The sequence below is a fragment of the Paramacrobiotus metropolitanus genome, unplaced genomic scaffold (genome assembly GCF_019649055.1).
Source record: "Paramacrobiotus metropolitanus isolate TYO unplaced genomic scaffold, Prichtersi_v1.0 Parri_scaffold0000028, whole genome shotgun sequence".
In the NCBI taxonomy this organism is placed as follows: Eukaryota; Metazoa; Tardigrada; class Eutardigrada; order Parachela; family Macrobiotidae; genus Paramacrobiotus; species Paramacrobiotus metropolitanus.
In genome coordinates this window covers 660,742-676,304 of record NW_026570248.1, presented here as the reverse complement: position 1 = coordinate 676,304, position 15,563 = coordinate 660,742, and the positions used below count along the sequence as shown (strand labels likewise).

The 15,563-nt window shown below is 41.7% G+C and overlaps 4 protein-coding genes and 1 long non-coding RNA gene across 9 annotated transcripts; 3 read left to right on the top strand and 2 right to left on the bottom strand.

Moving 5' to 3' along the window:
* Nucleotides 1-23: 23 nt before the first annotated feature.
* Nucleotides 24-2,832, top strand: LOC129588040 (decapping and exoribonuclease protein-like). Its single transcript, XM_055482058.1, has 7 exons — nucleotides 24-644; nucleotides 926-1,144; nucleotides 1,320-1,357; nucleotides 1,514-1,715; nucleotides 1,998-2,130; nucleotides 2,228-2,337; nucleotides 2,444-2,832. The coding sequence occupies exons 1-7, from the start codon at nucleotides 232-234 to the stop codon at nucleotides 2,562-2,564; spliced, it is 1,236 nt and encodes a 411-aa protein (XP_055338033.1). The 5' UTR covers nucleotides 24-231; the 3' UTR covers nucleotides 2,565-2,832.
* A 27-nt stretch (nucleotides 2,833-2,859) lies between these two features.
* On the bottom strand, nucleotides 2,860-6,196 carry LOC129588034 (V-type proton ATPase catalytic subunit A-like). 2 transcript variants are annotated; one of them, XM_055482048.1, is made up of 5 exons: nucleotides 5,945-6,196; nucleotides 4,736-5,489; nucleotides 4,201-4,660; nucleotides 3,657-4,033; nucleotides 2,860-3,585 (listed from the first exon to the last, which is right to left on the bottom strand). In XM_055482048.1, exons 2-5 carry the CDS (start codon nucleotides 5,471-5,473, stop codon nucleotides 3,295-3,297), a joined length of 1,866 nt encoding a protein of 621 aa, XP_055338023.1. In that variant the 5' UTR covers nucleotides 5,474-5,489; nucleotides 5,945-6,196; the 3' UTR covers nucleotides 2,860-3,294. The 2 variants fall into 2 exon arrangements, with proteins under 2 accessions (XP_055338023.1, XP_055338022.1); XM_055482047.1 differs by having other exon boundaries at nucleotides 5,949-6,196.
* A 292-nt stretch (nucleotides 6,197-6,488) lies between these two features.
* Nucleotides 6,489-7,130, top strand: LOC129588037 (uncharacterized). Its single transcript, XR_008690431.1, has 2 exons — nucleotides 6,489-6,637; nucleotides 6,709-7,130. It is a non-coding gene; the product is annotated as an uncharacterized LOC129588037 (long non-coding RNA).
* Nucleotides 7,131-7,864: 734 nt separating this feature from the next.
* LOC129588035 (alpha-1,3-mannosyl-glycoprotein 4-beta-N-acetylglucosaminyltransferase B-like) lies at nucleotides 7,865-13,652 on the bottom strand. 4 transcript variants are annotated; one of them, XM_055482050.1, is made up of 10 exons: nucleotides 13,495-13,595; nucleotides 12,961-13,423; nucleotides 11,738-12,004; nucleotides 11,373-11,675; nucleotides 9,938-10,235; nucleotides 9,789-9,864; nucleotides 9,521-9,629; nucleotides 9,049-9,287; nucleotides 8,490-8,915; nucleotides 7,865-8,381 (listed from the first exon to the last, which is right to left on the bottom strand). In XM_055482050.1, the coding sequence occupies exons 3-10, from the start codon at nucleotides 11,853-11,855 to the stop codon at nucleotides 8,355-8,357; spliced, it is 1,596 nt and encodes a 531-aa protein (XP_055338025.1). In that variant the 5' UTR covers nucleotides 11,856-12,004; nucleotides 12,961-13,423; nucleotides 13,495-13,595; the 3' UTR covers nucleotides 7,865-8,354. The 4 variants fall into 4 exon arrangements, with proteins under 4 accessions (XP_055338025.1, XP_055338024.1, XP_055338027.1 ...); XM_055482049.1 differs by having other exon boundaries at nucleotides 12,961-13,652; XM_055482052.1 differs by lacking the exons at nucleotides 12,961-13,423; nucleotides 13,495-13,595 and adding an exon at nucleotides 12,665-12,936.
* Nucleotides 13,653-14,321: 669 nt separating this feature from the next.
* Nucleotides 14,322-15,521, top strand: LOC129588036 (DNA-directed RNA polymerases I, II, and III subunit RPABC3-like). Its single transcript, XM_055482053.1, has one exon. It carries the CDS (start codon nucleotides 14,698-14,700, stop codon nucleotides 15,157-15,159), a length of 462 nt encoding a protein of 153 aa, XP_055338028.1. The 5' UTR covers nucleotides 14,322-14,697; the 3' UTR covers nucleotides 15,160-15,521.
* Nucleotides 15,522-15,563: the final 42 nt, after the last annotated feature.

Genomic DNA, 15,563 nt, shown 5'->3' with positions numbered 1-15,563 from the left:
GTACCGTCATCCCTGCATTACCATTAGTTCTTGTGTACTCGTATATCGGTTTGGTTTCCACATAAAGAGAAATCAAATTCACTGTCGCTCGTTTGCCTCCTTTCTCCATTTTTAGTTGTCCATTACAGCGATTCCGCCGCTTTACACAGCTCTATGCCACAAAGGTGTACCGACGATACCGCAATTACCAATTTACCACCTAGTTCTTGAATCAGTTTTGGTAAAGACAAAATGTATTCGCGAGGAAACCGAGGCAGAGGTCGGGGTGGCCGTGGCTATTCCGGTGGTCCCGGTTGGCGGAATGCGCAGTCTGACAGTGACGGCGATGGCGCATTCAGCATCCATCCACGTTCTAAGTTCCAGCGAATGGGCATTAGTACGAACAGTATCCAACTGGAAGAAGTAGGATTTTACTCACTGTACGGAGATACAGAAGAGGAATTGGTTATCCGATCTGATAGAAGCAAATTGCGCGCAATGACGGTCCGGTGCGATGCTGACGCTCCAACGCCGGTGCACTTCAATCTGGATGCTGGATTCAATACTGCCAGAAAGGGACGATATGTCGTTTTCAACCGGGAGATGCGCATCCTTTATCAGTGGCTGGAGGAACATGCCGATGATGATCGAATTAGACGCTTGAGGTAAAGCAAGGAAGTACTTACGACTTGGCGAGAAGTCAGGGAATGCTACATTGAAATAATTAATTCTCGCATTAGGTAATAATTGATAAGCACTGCATTAATGGCGGGTTGTGCCCTATGTAAGACGCGGCTTCGCGTGAGCCGTGGTCTACGGCAGTACGCTACGGTATCAGGGTCTGTAATTGCCATGCTTTCCATTAGGCCTTGTACACAGCAGATCCGGCAGTTTTCGAAGATTGTTTTGGGGACGATTGATAATGTATTTTTATTCGTGTCTGCAGGCACGATACTAAAATTCTGGTCAGCAAATCGCTGTTGTCGGAGCTGATCAAAATCCCATACGGTCAAGATGCCAGTAATGCTACTGGTTACATTTTCGGAGCGGCTAAAATTGGAGGGAAAGTCATTTTGGGTAAAATTCAGCGCCCGGATATAGATATCACAGCCTTGAAGTCTCCGGATCACGTACGAAACCTGGAAGATGATCGCGGAGCGTACCGGTACGCGGGAAATTTTAACTTTACACTGTGTACAATGTATCAGTGTGGGCTTACCGTAAGGATTGTAAGATCATTTGCCGCCTTTATGCTTTGTATCTGTAAAATAATTATGTGGTCACTGATTCATTTGCTGGTACGTTTGATCACTGCACCATTTGCTTTACTTTTATTGCAGGGGACGACGATACGAAGTTTACATGACGGCATTAGGAGGTATTTATTGTACAGTACAATAATTAGTTGGTATTTGGTAATGTTAAAGCGGCGTATTCGAATGGTCTGTAGTCTTCGAAAGTAGAAGTCAATAAATAGCCTGTAGTATTGTCTCTGTGTACAAATAATAACATCTTATGTTTGTACATTATGCAGATGGAGCCGATTCGGATGATATTGGAGTGGATTTACCACGTTATCGCAGTGTAATGAAACTTCGTTTCCGGGATATTGATATGCTTATCGAAAGTGCAATAGATGGAATTGATCCGAATTCGTCTGCACCTGGCCCAGGAAAATATGTGGACTTCACTATCATGTTGGCAAATGTCCTGGAAAACGAGATGAAACTGTACAGGTAGGATAGCCGTTGCCCGTTAGTATAAATATTTGTAATTGTAGAGGGTGCGACCATACTTTGATTATTGAATATTGAGGTGTGATTATGCTACTCTGAATAGGGCAATAATAGCTCAAAAATTTCGAAATGTGTATAAGTTTTCCAATCTGTTTGCAAATCTGTGGTGTCCATGACTGGCATTTTCCATAAGCTTTTGCCAGTTGGTGGAACCTCCTGGTCTTTTGATTGTTTTGTTGAAAAGAAAATCTTTTGCGAAAGTTTTCATCCAATTTTTTCTAGGCAGCGATTGTTTCGCTGGTGGACAAACAACATTTTTATCGGTGTGGGCAATGTTCACGTTGGCGTCCACGAGGATGGGGTAGTGAACGAAGTTTACACATATCATATGAATGATATTCCGCAGCTTGTTAAGGTAAGCAGCGAAAGCTGATCGCCGATATTCTGATTGTGAATTCTAATCGCTACCTGCTAATATGGCGCTATTAACGCTATGTCGCATGCCTAATCAGGAAAAGGAAGAGGAGTTGGGTCGTCCATTGTGGAATGCTGAAACATCGCTGGGATTCACCTATAGTTTACTTAAATTCGTGCTGAATTCAGTCGTGGAAGATTGCAGAAGGTGAGCAGCGCCGGCCTGTTCCTTGAATGTGTTACAAGCGATTGACAAAGCAGTTTGAAAACTGAACCATAGAATGATGCTGAAATTTGAATTTCGTAATTTTCAGCTTCGTGTATGAAATCACTTCGTGCAAGGAAACTGGGAAGTTCAGCTGTACAGCCGTGCCAACTGAGTCCGCTGTTGGACATGTGTACATTCCAGATAACTTAAACACTTTTATCTTTTGATGCATGCGGGCATGTGGTCGTTATGATTCACCACGATTTGCGAAGTGTGAAGCTAAGCATACTGTACGCGAAAGTTGGTGTTCCCCATCCCAGATGACCTTGTTTGATTGTTTATGCTTATAATGCAGTCACATTCCACACATTTCCAAAGCCTTTTTTTTCTAATTTTTCTGTTTATGAAGTGTTCCAATTTTTTATAGTAATGTTTTGTATGTTCCTGAATTTTCCAAACCATATATTGGCCAGTGTACAATAAAATTAAATAGTGGACTGCAGCATCAGATCTTGATTGTTGAGTACTAGATTTTATTAGCAGCAATAGAGTAAAATACTATTCTATATCAAACTCAATTTCAAACAATTTAAAATCAGTCAAACAATCTAATGCAGCTACCGCTTCGAACACATCGGTTAAACAACACCGCCTCGGAGAGTATCATCTCATATACCATCAAGCACGCTTTAAATAAGGAATGATTAGTTACGGAATAAACTAAAATCAGAAGTGCACCAATTTCCGGCAGAAGTCTACCTACAGTCTACAGTATATAATTCAACCCAGACAAAACTGCAAAATTAGATATATCACAACGACAGCAATCTGATACCAAAACTGCACAACTCGATACAACATGCTTACGAGAAAAACGTTTTAAATTATTACTTGTCTATGCAAGCAGAGGTTACAGAAAACATGTCCTGTCAACCAGCTGCACGATTTCTTACACGTTTAATCCTCCAGATTACGGAATTCTTGCTGCATTCTTTCGTAAAGCTCTTCAAAATCGGCTTTGATTTTGGCTTCGCCATCCTTCACCGGATCTTTGAATTTCATACTGGTCAACTGATACAATGTGTCTGACATGGCTTCACGAATAGTTGCCCAGGTTATACGGTTATCTGACTGAGCGGTCGATTCTACGGCATGTTTAGCCAAGTCATAGAAAGCCATCATATTCCGTAGCATGCCGACACTTTTATAGAATGGACAATACCGATCATATGGGGTATAACCATTTTGCTGTGAAAACAACAAAAATGTTTTGAGGAGTTCATATCAAGTTAAATATAATTAAGAATGCACAAGCTTACTTGTAAAAAGTCATCTTTAACCAGTTTGGCAACTTCCAAAGTTATTTTGTCAGCTTCCGCGAGAGATGCTTTACCGACAAGCTGCACGATTTCACTCAGATCTTCTTCTTCTTGGAGAATTTCCTTGCATTTCGTTCGCAGAGGAACAAACTCCGGGAAATTACGCTCATAATAGTCATCCAAGGCGCGCATGTATTTACTGTAGCTAATCAACCAGTTCACAGAAGGGAAGTGCTTGCGCTGCGCTAATTTCTTATCCAAGCCCCAAAACACCTGCACGATACCCAAAGTAGCCGATGTTACGGGATCGGAGAAGTCACCTCCGGGAGGAGAGACAGCACCCACAATACTAACAGAGCCCTCACGTGCCGGGTTGCCTATAAAAAGCACATAACGTTTACTTAATTTCAGTTTCATATTTTCAGTAACCATAATATTATAAAAAGCAAATTATTCCCGCTATGTTTTGCGTACTGCTATTATGCTATATACACCTCCATTAAATTTTATGAGTGCCAACTATGCTGTCAAATTCAAATCTTACCAATGCAACTAACACGTCCAGCACGTTCATAAAAGGAAGCTAATCGAGCGCCGAGGTACGCCGGATAACCACTGTCGGCAGGCATTTCAGCGAGACGACCGGAAATTTCACGGAGAGCTTCGGCCCAACGCGATGTGGAATCAGCCATCATAGAGACGTTGTAGCCCATGTCACGGAAGTACTCACTGAGGGTAATACCGGTATAGATACTGGCTTCACGAGCGGCCACAGGCATGTTACTGGTGTTGGCTACCAGGCTAGTGCGTTTCATAATGGATTCTGTTTTCCCGTTTATCTCCACCGTCAACTCCGGGAAATCTCGCAATACTTCCGACATTTCGTTACCACGTTCACCACAACCAACGTAGATGATAACGTCACTATTGGAGAACTTGGACAAGGCCTGAGAAATAACGGTTTTTCCACAACCAAAAGCGCCAGGGATGGCAGTTGTACCCCCCTGTAAATTAGCCGTCACAACCGGTTGTCTAGCCCAATATCAATCGTAATAATTATATTACTTATACTTTAATACCTGCACACAGGGGAAAAGCGCATCCAGTACGCGCTGACCAGTCAACAAAGGATGGTTGGCGGCCAATTTCTCCACGACAGGCCGCATTTGACGCACCGGCCACACTTGGCACAGCGTGTACTTCTGCTTTTCCCCATCGAATTCGGTTTCCAGAATGGTATCGTCCACCGTATAACTGCCCGGCGGGGCGATGTAGGTGATTTTTCCCTTGGACCGCGGCGGCAACATGATCTTGTGGTTAACGAACACATTCTCCTGCACAAAGCCATAAATATCGCCGCCCGTCAGATGGCTGCCCACGCGCATCTGCGGAATCGGATCGAAATTCCACTGCGCCACACGGCTCAATGCCGGGACGTTGATACCCTTGGGGATGTAGATGGACTGGGAATGGTCATGAATGTCCTGCAGAGGCCGCTGGATACCGTCGAAGATGTTGCCCAGGATGCCCGGACCGAGCTCCACCGAGAGCGGCTTGCCCGTTCGCAGCACGGGATCGCCCACCGTCACACCGGATGTCTCTTCGTACACCTGAATGGTGGCCATGTCACCCTCCAGACGAATGATCTCCCCGACCAGTTCCTCATGACCCACACGCACTAACTCGTACATAGCGGCACCGGCCATCTTCTCCGCGATGACGACGGGCCCGGACACGCCGAACACATATCCAAAGCGCGACTCCTTCTCTTCATCCTGGATGAATGGTAGATTCTCTTTATTGTATGTCTTGGCCATCTTGTCCACAGGAGCACTGCACAGGCAAAACGGATTACAGTTTAGGAGGAGCAATAGTAGTGCCACTATTTACCAAATCGTAGAAAAACATGAATGTCACGTGCGTTGATGTTCCTCAAGAATCTTCCTTGCTTATCATACTTTAAGTTTACCGAAGATTGTTAAAATAAAATTCGGTAGCAGGATAAATATTACGGCTAATAAAACGGCTCTAGTTTAGTCACAAATGCGTAAAACTTGTATTGAAAAAATAAATGCTTTAAAGCAAAAACACAGGCGTCAGGCGACATGATTGCACTGGATCACATGATCAACACTTCGCCTAGCTCACCACAGGAAAGCAATCTCATAAATATCATGGGTTTCAAACAGCTAAAAATTTTCAAACTATATAGATAGCTCAGCCCTTTAGTAACGAAAAGCAGGAAAAGATCAATAAAATACACATTTCAAATTTTAAAGTTTGAATACCCACGGTCGGAACTATTCTGCAGCCAGCTCACGAAAATAGCAACCACCAGGTCCTTGCAAAAGTACAACGCAAATCTATTGCAAGAAAATGTGGAATCCTTCTCGTTCTACTCAACCAAAGCGTCTCCGTCAGTAATAATATCTGGGATCCAGAGGACAAACTAGACCAGGATATGCGACTAGACTGCCGTACTGGAGATGGTTTACTTTTAGAATAAAAAATTGACGAAAAAGGCAAGATAAAAAAGGGATGCTCGCCTTCTGTGAACAGACCCACACACGAGATGGGTATACGGCATTGGCTTAGCGGTTGGTCATTTGTAATTGGTCGGCGTTGCGGTCCGAGCCAATAGCGGTCCTGCCACAATCAACAAGCCAGCCCACAAACTGCGGCTTAGTACACCCGGGCATTCCACGCTAGGGAGGCCCTTTGGGACGAAAGTCACCAGAAAAATAACACCTTCCTATACAACCATCCGGGCCAAAATACGCATGACTCGGCATGAGCGTGGACCTGCGTGGTTAATGAAAAACCGCATAGCGAGGGAAGCGAGCCGTAGGGCTATTTTGTTCATCAAAACCAGCAGCCTTTTTCCAAATTAATTCCAATCAATCCACGCGCCTACGTGAGGTTTCCACAGGAAACGTTCCGAAGGGGGTTTTATTCATTTCTTCATGGAGCAGCAAGCCCAGGTAGCACAAGACCGTTAAATCGAAAATTGACTTCGTTTAAACTTCAAAGCATGTTATTACCTATTTAACAGCAAAAGGAAGACACGGTGTCCACGCTGTCTTGAACGAAGCAACGAAGCGCGCACTGAGTTCGGCAAAAGTGCCATCGTCCCTTAAACCGGCGGGTTTAGACAGAGGCGACGGAAAGCGGCCCGACGGGGTGACAGCATTCCCTTGGAAAACTGGAAAGCCGCTAGTGTGGGATGTAACCGTGGCGGACACATTTGCCCAAACATACATCGCCCAGACGTCTAGGGTGCCGGGAAGTGCAGCGGAAATACGCGAAAATCGGAAGTTAGGAAAGTATAGCGGGCTGGCAGACCGTTATATCGTTCAACCGCTGGCGTTTGAAACTACGGGCACGTTCGGACCACTGACGAAGAAATTCTTCAAAGAGCTGTCGAGAAGATTATCGACAGTACAGGCAACCTCCGCTTAGGAGAGTTTTTACGCCGTTTTTACGCCAAAAATTGGTACTGAGATTCAGCGAGTAAATGCAGTTTCTATTGTTGGTACATTCAACGACACGGTAGAGAAGGAAGATGACATTGTGTAATTTGCCTTTCATTTAGCGGAAGGGAAATGATGTTATGGTTTTTGTTAACCGATATTCTTGTAATACATTGTCCAATACGAACCTCAAATACAATAAAGACTTTAACAGTAGGAGTTTTAAAAATAAAAATATTGGAAATATAACCAACAAAAAATTGTGCAGAGTGCACACTCACTGCACAGAGCACAGTTTATCAGACATATATATTGTTGTTCAACCTGTTTGGATGACCTTTTGTTTATTTTCCGGCTTGCTGGTTTCTCACTGGTCAGTGCAGCAGTAGATGTGCAGGTGATGTGCAGATCGGCTTGCCCTTTTTGCGGCGCCAAAATGTTGCCTTGTTGTCAATTACGTAGCACTTTGTTAGAAATTTTCGTGAAATTGTGAACTACATGTACTTCTATTGACGATCTTGAATTGTACCAACCACAGGACAATAAAGGCTGAGACACCTCGTATTAATCTACCATTAAGTAAACAATTTTTCAAGCATTCTTACGTGCAACCAAGGTGGGGCAACAGTGCTGGCCACGATTTACGACATTACTGCCAATTTTTGTCGACTGAGTTTTGCATACCATGGTTTTCATATTAAGCAAAATTTGTTCCGACTTTCGAACTGAAACCGAAGATCTGGCTCTATCCATTTTCTTATTACATGAGTACAAATGATTCAACTGCATCTCCAACTGACTCATCTTCAGCACCCCAAAAATCGAAATAGTACACGTAAAAGATACGACCGTAAAACGAGATAATTGAAGTAATCAACTCTGTAAAAGAATCTGGAGTACAAACTGAAAATAATCTGTAACGATCAAAAAAGTTATGGCACTCATATATGGCCATACTGGCTGCAGAATGATTGAATTTCTTTGGTCAGCAGGACGGATGCTAAACCGCGCCCAAGGAGCGATCTCAACAGGTCCCATACTGTTCTAGTATCAGATAACGAATGTAGACAGTTGTAGTAATTACTTTTACGCAAAAGGAGATTGCCACGGTGGGAGAAACTGGGTTAAATTATCAAATCACTATCCATGTCTCTTCACTGTCACCGTAATGCGCGGCTATCACAGTATAGTAGCAAAATTTTTGATCAGCAGGATAGATTCGCAGTTTTCACCGCTGGACAGTCTGGATCCAAATCTGAAATCCACATAACATTATGGAAACACCTTAGAGAAACATATTATAGAAACACATTATCGAAATTAACTGGCTCGTTACGTACGTTAGTAATGCAATAAAACATACTTCTCTCAAAGTCACCCAGAAAGCACTTTCGCTAACAGCTCGTATCCGAATGGCCAACGAAGGTTTCTTGGATGCCAGCGCTCCTTCAGCAATGCCTCGTCGAAAGTTCCCGACCTGTTCCCAAGTGTACGTTTCATTTCCTGTTCCCGGGCCAGTCGCTACTTCCACAACCGCATCATAAAACTGATCCGTTGGATGTTCGGCATTCCCAGATTTGAAAAGATACGAGGAGATAATAATCGGATCCTTGAATTCTATAGTAACTGTATCCGCCGGTTGCGGATTCAAAGCCCAAAAATAGTTTTTTCCATTATATGCATCTTCCAGTGAGTGCGACTGGTAGACTTTCAAAGACGTCCAAATTTTCTTCGTAGACGGGTTATTTTCATGGGGTACAAACAAATCTACTTTTCCAAAATCCTTTTCCTGTAAAAAGATAATGGTTTAAGAAAAAAGTAACAAGAAAATACTTGATTGAAATAAAAATTTCTTGTACCGAAAAATGAACTGCAATGCAAACCCATGTGCACGCAGATACGATTCGAAACAAAAAATTTACCCGCAATTTTTGCACTTTGCCCTTTAGAGACGACTCTACTCCCATATGTTGAAATAGAGCTGGCTTGAACCTTTTGACCGCTTTCTCCATTGCTTTTGGACAGTACTTGGTATCCGACAATTCCAAGCACACTTTTACAAAAAGATAATTTGTGAGGAGCCAGTCAACCGGCTTGGTTTCATAAAACAGGAGGATAAATTCAACAAATGTCGGCAACTCCGATGAACGGAACAGTTTTCCTGGAAACAAGCGAATATGTAATCAAAAACCCATTTTCTTCTTTACAAAAATGGGGCATATCATAAAAACCAGTCAGTGCCAAGCAGTGTTCCCGCGCGGCAATTACACGCTAACCAACGGACATAGCTATTTGACATAACTTTAAAATCCAGCGTAATTTTGCATAAGTAGGCTATTGCATGAGTTGGCTAATGCTTATCTTACAACAAAATACGCAGCCAGTCCTGTTTACCGATAAACCCCAAACTAGCGAACTCTGCCATAATGAAGTCATTAGCCGTATCCACAAAGGTCTTTATCTTTGTAGCATAATTAGGTTTCGTCACTACATCGTCCTCCAGCTGTAAAGAGCGAAAACAGCAATAAAACATCTTTGGTAATTTCCGTCTTTTTCTCCACAGAATTAGAAGTTACGTGCACAGTTACTGGGTAATAATTCAGTCATAAACGCGGATCATTGTTAGCGGCTGATAGACAATAATAATAACCACAACACTTACTTGAAGATAATACGTCCCTTTCGTATGAGCATACATCATCAAATACGCAAAATCCAACGTCTGTTTCGTCCTCCATCTGCAAACACGGCAATAGTGGCAGCTTATAATACTAATGCTCAAGAAGATTAGTGTTTATCAAAGCTGCGCACTTCATGCGTTCGGGAGGATCACCCAAAGTAGGCGGCAGTTTATCAAAATCAGGATAATAGCTTGGCGACGGAGCGAGAATTTCAAGTGTTCCTTTTTCGATGTGAAGTGCAAATGTTTCCCGTAATTCATTTATGAAAACATCCGTTATAGCCAGATTGGTAATGTCGGCAACCATTAAAATCACCACCACATCAGCCTCTTCACTTTCATTAAGATTCCGTAAGAGCGATTCAAGAGTCTCATCTACATAATTGTGCGTAGTCCTCTGAACCGTCGGGACGCCGATAACCAATGAAACTGCAAGCAGAAAAAATTACTCAATTTTACAGCATGCATTATTATTTTATAACAACGTTATTACAGAAAACCCAAGGAAAGCACAACAATGAGTCATTCGAATTTTCAAAATATCACTTTCTAAACAACCATTTCTTCTTAACGGAGGGCTCATAATTAAAGCCTTTTCTAAACTACATACTATTTATTACCAGAAATAAAATTGCCGCAGAATGCCAGTTTATTCAAGAACAGGTACTGGAAGTTTAATCCCCGGCGACATAAAAAATTTACAGTGATTAAATAATATAATTATACAACGCACGCAAGCGCAATGCCAGATTTAGAAAAAAAGACAAAAAGCGTGGATGACGCAAGAAATTCCTTTTTTGTTAGGTCGTAACCTCTTTCAACTCGCAGCCCGCATTTATAGGTACCGCCCAAACTAGTTGCAAATATATGTAATAACCAAAAATATTACAATTGTTTGTGTACGCAGCATGATTACAGTATATCCACGGCAAATATTGTAAAGGATCGCTCTAGCAAATGTTAATTGTGTAACATGCCAAGTAAGTACTTCCTTCATAATAAAAAAAACTGCTAGTAAAGGCTGGATGTCCAACATACGGGAGAATATGAATACTTACTTGCATACGCTTTATATGCACATTGCACCACTACCGAACGAACAATTGCAGCATGAATTTGCAATTTCGCACATAATTATAATAATATTCACCTCGAGTAAACAATAAATACGCAGTTAAATAGCGCAAGTACAAAGAGACTGCCAGGCAGACAATAGACTTCTTGTACAGAAAATAACGGAATTTCTACCGAAGACAAACACGACAAAGCTTTAAAGTCAGACTGTATGTCAGACTCAGTTGTACGACTTTTATAGCATTTCCTCGATGAAAAAATAACTGTTTCACTGTTACTGCGTTCCGAAAACCTAAACCATGGATCCGCATTTGAAAGCTTCATATTTCTGACACAAAAAATGCAAACTTTACATGCAATCCCTAAATATAGTATGTGTCGCTTAAATTACGGTGTGAAAAGGGTGTCGCGACGCCGCAGTTGCTGCAAGAAACTAAATCTATAAAAAATTTCGAATAAATCCACCAAAACCGATAAACTTTTTCAACTTACCCCGCTGCCGACCTTTTCCAATGAGTATTCGAGGTATAAGAGCATCCGGTCTATCCAAAATATGTGGCATGTGTTGAAAAACAGTCGGTATCTCAAGTAGACCATCTCGAGACAAAATGTCCTCTGGACGCAATAAATGACCAGTGCTATTATTTTCCACTTTGCGGTTGCAAGGCTGGGTTTGTGTCATATTCAGGAAATGGAGTCTTTTCTGTCGTAAATGCAGCAAGTACTCCGCGTGGGAAAACTTGTCTTTCAGTAAATTCAACTGGTCGCTGATACTGATTTGACGAGCCATAAACTCTATTCAAAGACACTTAATTTTAGGATATCATTATCAAAAGCTGCAGGTTTATAATGCGCACCGCTCGTGGTTAACCGAAGCTCCCGAAACCAGTTCCATGTGTTTAGCAAGGCATACGGCAGCAAAAACACTGTCAGTGCCACGATGATCACTGACTTCCGCCGCAGCACGACGTTCATGGTAAAAGGTACCAGATAAGCGCAATTCTTTTAGGCCAAGATGATGCAGAATGGCGGGCATATGTCGCACTGGAGATCCTCAGCTTCACTGGGGATGTTTTTGAACAGCAGTGATGATGGAATCAAGATGGCACAAAACTGTCCTAGAGCTGCAACAAAAGTCAAAGCGTTATAATAAATTATGCCACAGTGCACTACAACAATTATAATATTTTATGTAATATCCAGGTATTACGTAAAAGACCAACATTGGTCTTTTACGTAATGCCTGGATATTACATAAAATATTATTGTAAATTTTGCGATTAATCGTAAAATTCACAAACTTTTACCTGATTCCAACAGACAGTTTTTGTTATGGTACAGCAAATTAAAAGCTCCAAGAAAAACAGTCTTCGACAATCCCATTACAAGTAGAACTGTAGAGGTACCCATACTCGTCAAACAAATATCAGCAATTTCCATAAGGTTCTGCGTAAGCAAGTGCTGTTGATAACTGCGGGCGATAATTCACATAAAACTAAAATTATATTATTGTATTACTTTAAACCATTTCTTTTAGTGCCGCAGTCTGGCAGAGTCACATAAATTTTAAAAAGTACGTTTCTATACAGGTGGTAATTGCGATCAATTATTCGTACATGTTAATTGTTTATTGTAGCTGTAAGGCTCTAGAAACTCTTCAAAGACACAATTAAAAAACTTTGAAATCCAGACATTTTAACAACCAGCTGACTGAATAGGTTAAAGTGTGCTTCAAGTGGACCGAGAAGAGCATGCTACTAAAAACAGACGAAGAGATTACCTACCGTATTTCGACGACAATGTGTTTAAGTACACCTCCTTCTTAGTACTTCAAAAGATTAGTATTTGTAAACTCTTTTACGATAGCCATCTGCACTGCAACCAACGCCATACGCCATGTGCAAACAGCAAATACTGCAGCTGACGGTGAGAAAATAATAAATTATAAAGTGGCAAAATTATCAACTGCTGGTCCTAGGATACGTATCATGCACGACGTAGATTCGAGCAAGTGACGGCAAGCCAACGACAGATTTCAGCTTTTAACTTCCAAAATTGCTAATTACCATTTACCACATACCGAATTTTATCGTTTACGGGAACACAGTTCTGCATTCCTTCCATCCAGCAGTCCACGGATGGTTAATGGCTAGAATGCATTTCAAAAATCCAGAATTCAACGGCATAGCCTGCATAGGGGCTGAGAATATAATCTAGTAAATAATCTCCGGCTTCAACACAGCCACACACCAACGACGCGAAGCAAATAAGAAGGCCGCAGGTAAAGGCGATCGATAACGTCCTTCTTCCTTGGCGTTGGTGCGAATAATCATAATCACCGCCTGCGCTCAGACAGCGGTGAAATAATGCAAAGGTGGCTCAATTTCGTAACTGTACTTATAAGCGTAGTGCGTGCTTCAGCGTTCAGCTGCGTTTAAACGGATATGGAAACGATGAAGTGCAGGAGAAAAAAAGGATCTTCCGTAGCCAGGCCTGCCAGGATAAACGAATTAAAGCGACCCGGCCGGCGGTAGTTCAGAAATCTATCAAACGCACCAGGGGAAAGGTTCACAGAATTAACCATTAGACAGATAACGATGAAACGTCTGAATACTGAATAGCCTTCAATAGCGTCACATTTTGGCAGTCCAACAAGCAAGTAATTTTACAGGATTAATCACTAACTTCAATTGCAGTTCACCATCAGAAATTGAAATTAATAAGACGCAAGTATACTCTGCTTGACTGCTTCCTAGTTCCTACCAGACAGCTTTATCGTGCTCATTACATTACGTATAGATGAGCTGCCACAGGTGATCTCTAATCACATGAAAAAAATAGATGGACCGGAAACGATTTCGCCCGTAAGCGGCAATGCTACACGGCCAATGTTCGTACTCCATTGCTTGCCTTCAGAGCTGAGTTTTGACAAGCGGATGTTGCTAGAATAATTAAAATACTGGGATAATTTGCATAAAGGGAACGTAAACGCCCATATTTCTATAGCACCAAAGTTATAGATATAAGCAATTCTCTTAGAAACCCATGCTGTCTCGCACTTCCGGCTAAAAATGCTTACATTTGGCGCAGTTAATTATTTCTGTTGGCGCTTCGGGTAATTTCGCTGTCGGTTTTGCCACGGTTCGGCATTTTTTCCGGTTCGTGACGTCACGAGCTCTGTGGCAACTCTGTGGCAATTATGAAAAAATTAGGCATACTAGTATTTACAGTACTTACTTACAGTACTTCAATTCGACAAAACCGAATATAGTATAAAATTCTAATTAAAAACTTACGGACTTTGTTATCACTCATGCAACAAACAAACTCATGCACTTCTCGTACAACGTACAAAACACAGCACACTACAAAGTCTACAATACCGTCCGGTGCGTGCGATAGCGTTTTCGAAGGTTAGAGGCGTGCCTACCAAACGGAAGTTGTTTCCATTAGACGAGGAGAAATCCTGGACGTTTTTCGCAATTTTGAAAAATTAGTAATAATAATAACTAGAAATATACAAGTACAAAAAATTAGTGGCTACCGTAACTTATAAAGTTAATAATAATAATTAAAATAATAATAATTATTATTCGTTTTGGTTGAATTATGATTTTGGAGCCTTGAGTTGATATAGCGGTTCGCCGGTTTTTCACAAAGGCACAGGACGCGAATAGTTGTCGAAATTGGTTTGATTAGATTTATACCACTGAAGCGCTTCACCTTAAAGCAGCGCTTAAAGCAGCTTATTCTTGTTCTGGAATCTTATTCGGTGTTTGATTGTGTAATTTTCCTGCACGTTTTGAGTCGATCCTTCATGGCTTCCAGTGGAATCATATTCGAAGATATTTTCGATGTCAAAGATATCGATCCTGATGGCAAGAAGTTCGATCGAGTGTCCCGATTGTTCTGTGAAAGTGAGTCTTTTAAAATGGATTTGATTCTGGATGTGAACACTCAGATTTACCCCATGGAACTTGGGGAAAAATTCCGTATGGTGGTGGCCAGTTCGCTGGGCGACAGCACGGACCGGGAAATGCCCGAGGATGGGGAATATCGCGACATCTCTAAATTCCCGAGAGCGGAACAGTATGAGTACATCATGTACGGTAAAGTTTACCGTCTGGAAGGAGACGATGCTTCGAGTGAGTCTGGGCGACTGGCGGCCTATGTCTCCTACGGCGGACTGCTCATGCGTTTGCACGGAGACGCCAGCAATTTGTTGTCGTTTGAGGTCGACAGCAACGTCTATCTCCTAATGAAAAAGCTGGCTTTTTGAGAATTCATATAGAAGTACTGGAAGGAGAACGGTTTTTTAATTGTGGACGGATGAATTTTGAATACGCCGCTTTTTTGGAGGATAACGATAATTATTATGGATTTACTGATTTCGTATCTCATCATTTTCAAGAAAAGAAAAGGCACTTTGATGTTATTACATTCGGATGTCGGGATGTACTTTTAAACTTTCCATCACGAACGTGAGTTTTTTTTGGCAAAGGGTTAACCTTTAGAATGTTTGCTCTTTTTCTTTGAAATATGGACGTTTTGAATTGGTATTGTTCGAACTTTGTTGTACAGTGTACGAGTACTTACCTGGTTGTGACTTGTTAGTAAATAATAAAAGAATTTGTGTAATAAGTAGCCTTTGGTCAAATTGGTAATTTTGTAATAGGGGTTGAG

Bases quoted from the DNA above. Each gene is read 5' to 3' on its own strand.
- LOC129588040 (XM_055482058.1), top strand. From the start codon at position 232: ATGTATTCGCGAGGAAACCGAGGCAGAGGTCGGGGTGGCCGTGGCTAT. The intron at 1,358-1,513 runs GTATTTATTGTA...TACATTATGCAG, and splicing joins TTACATGACGGCATTAGGAG to ATGGAGCCGATTCGGATGAT. The intron at 2,131-2,227 runs GTAAGCAGCGAA...ATGCCTAATCAG, and splicing joins ATATTCCGCAGCTTGTTAAG to GAAAAGGAAGAGGAGTTGGG.
- LOC129588034 (XM_055482048.1), bottom strand. From the start codon at position 5,473: ATGGCCAAGACATACAATAAAGAGAATCTACCATTCATCCAGGATGAA. The intron at 4,661-4,735 runs GTATTAAAGTAT...GCTAATTTACAG, and splicing joins CGCTTTTCCCCTGTGTGCAG to GGGGGTACAACTGCCATCCC. The intron at 4,034-4,200 runs GTAAGATTTGAA...TGCTTTTTATAG, and splicing joins TGGACGTGTTAGTTGCATTG to GCAACCCGGCACGTGAGGGC.
- LOC129588035 (XM_055482049.1), bottom strand. From the start codon at position 11,855: ATGAACGTCGTGCTGCGGCGGAAGTCAGTGATCATCGTGGCACTGACA. The intron at 10,236-11,372 runs GTAAGTTGAAAA...TTCTGCTTGCAG, and splicing joins TGGAAAAGGTCGGCAGCGGG to TTTCATTGGTTATCGGCGTC. The intron at 9,865-9,937 runs GTGCGCAGCTTT...CCGTGTTTGCAG, and splicing joins GATCCTCCCGAACGCATGAA to ATGGAGGACGAAACAGACGT.
- LOC129588036 (XM_055482053.1), top strand. From the start codon at position 14,698: ATGGCTTCCAGTGGAATCATATTCGAAGATATTTTCGATGTCAAAGAT.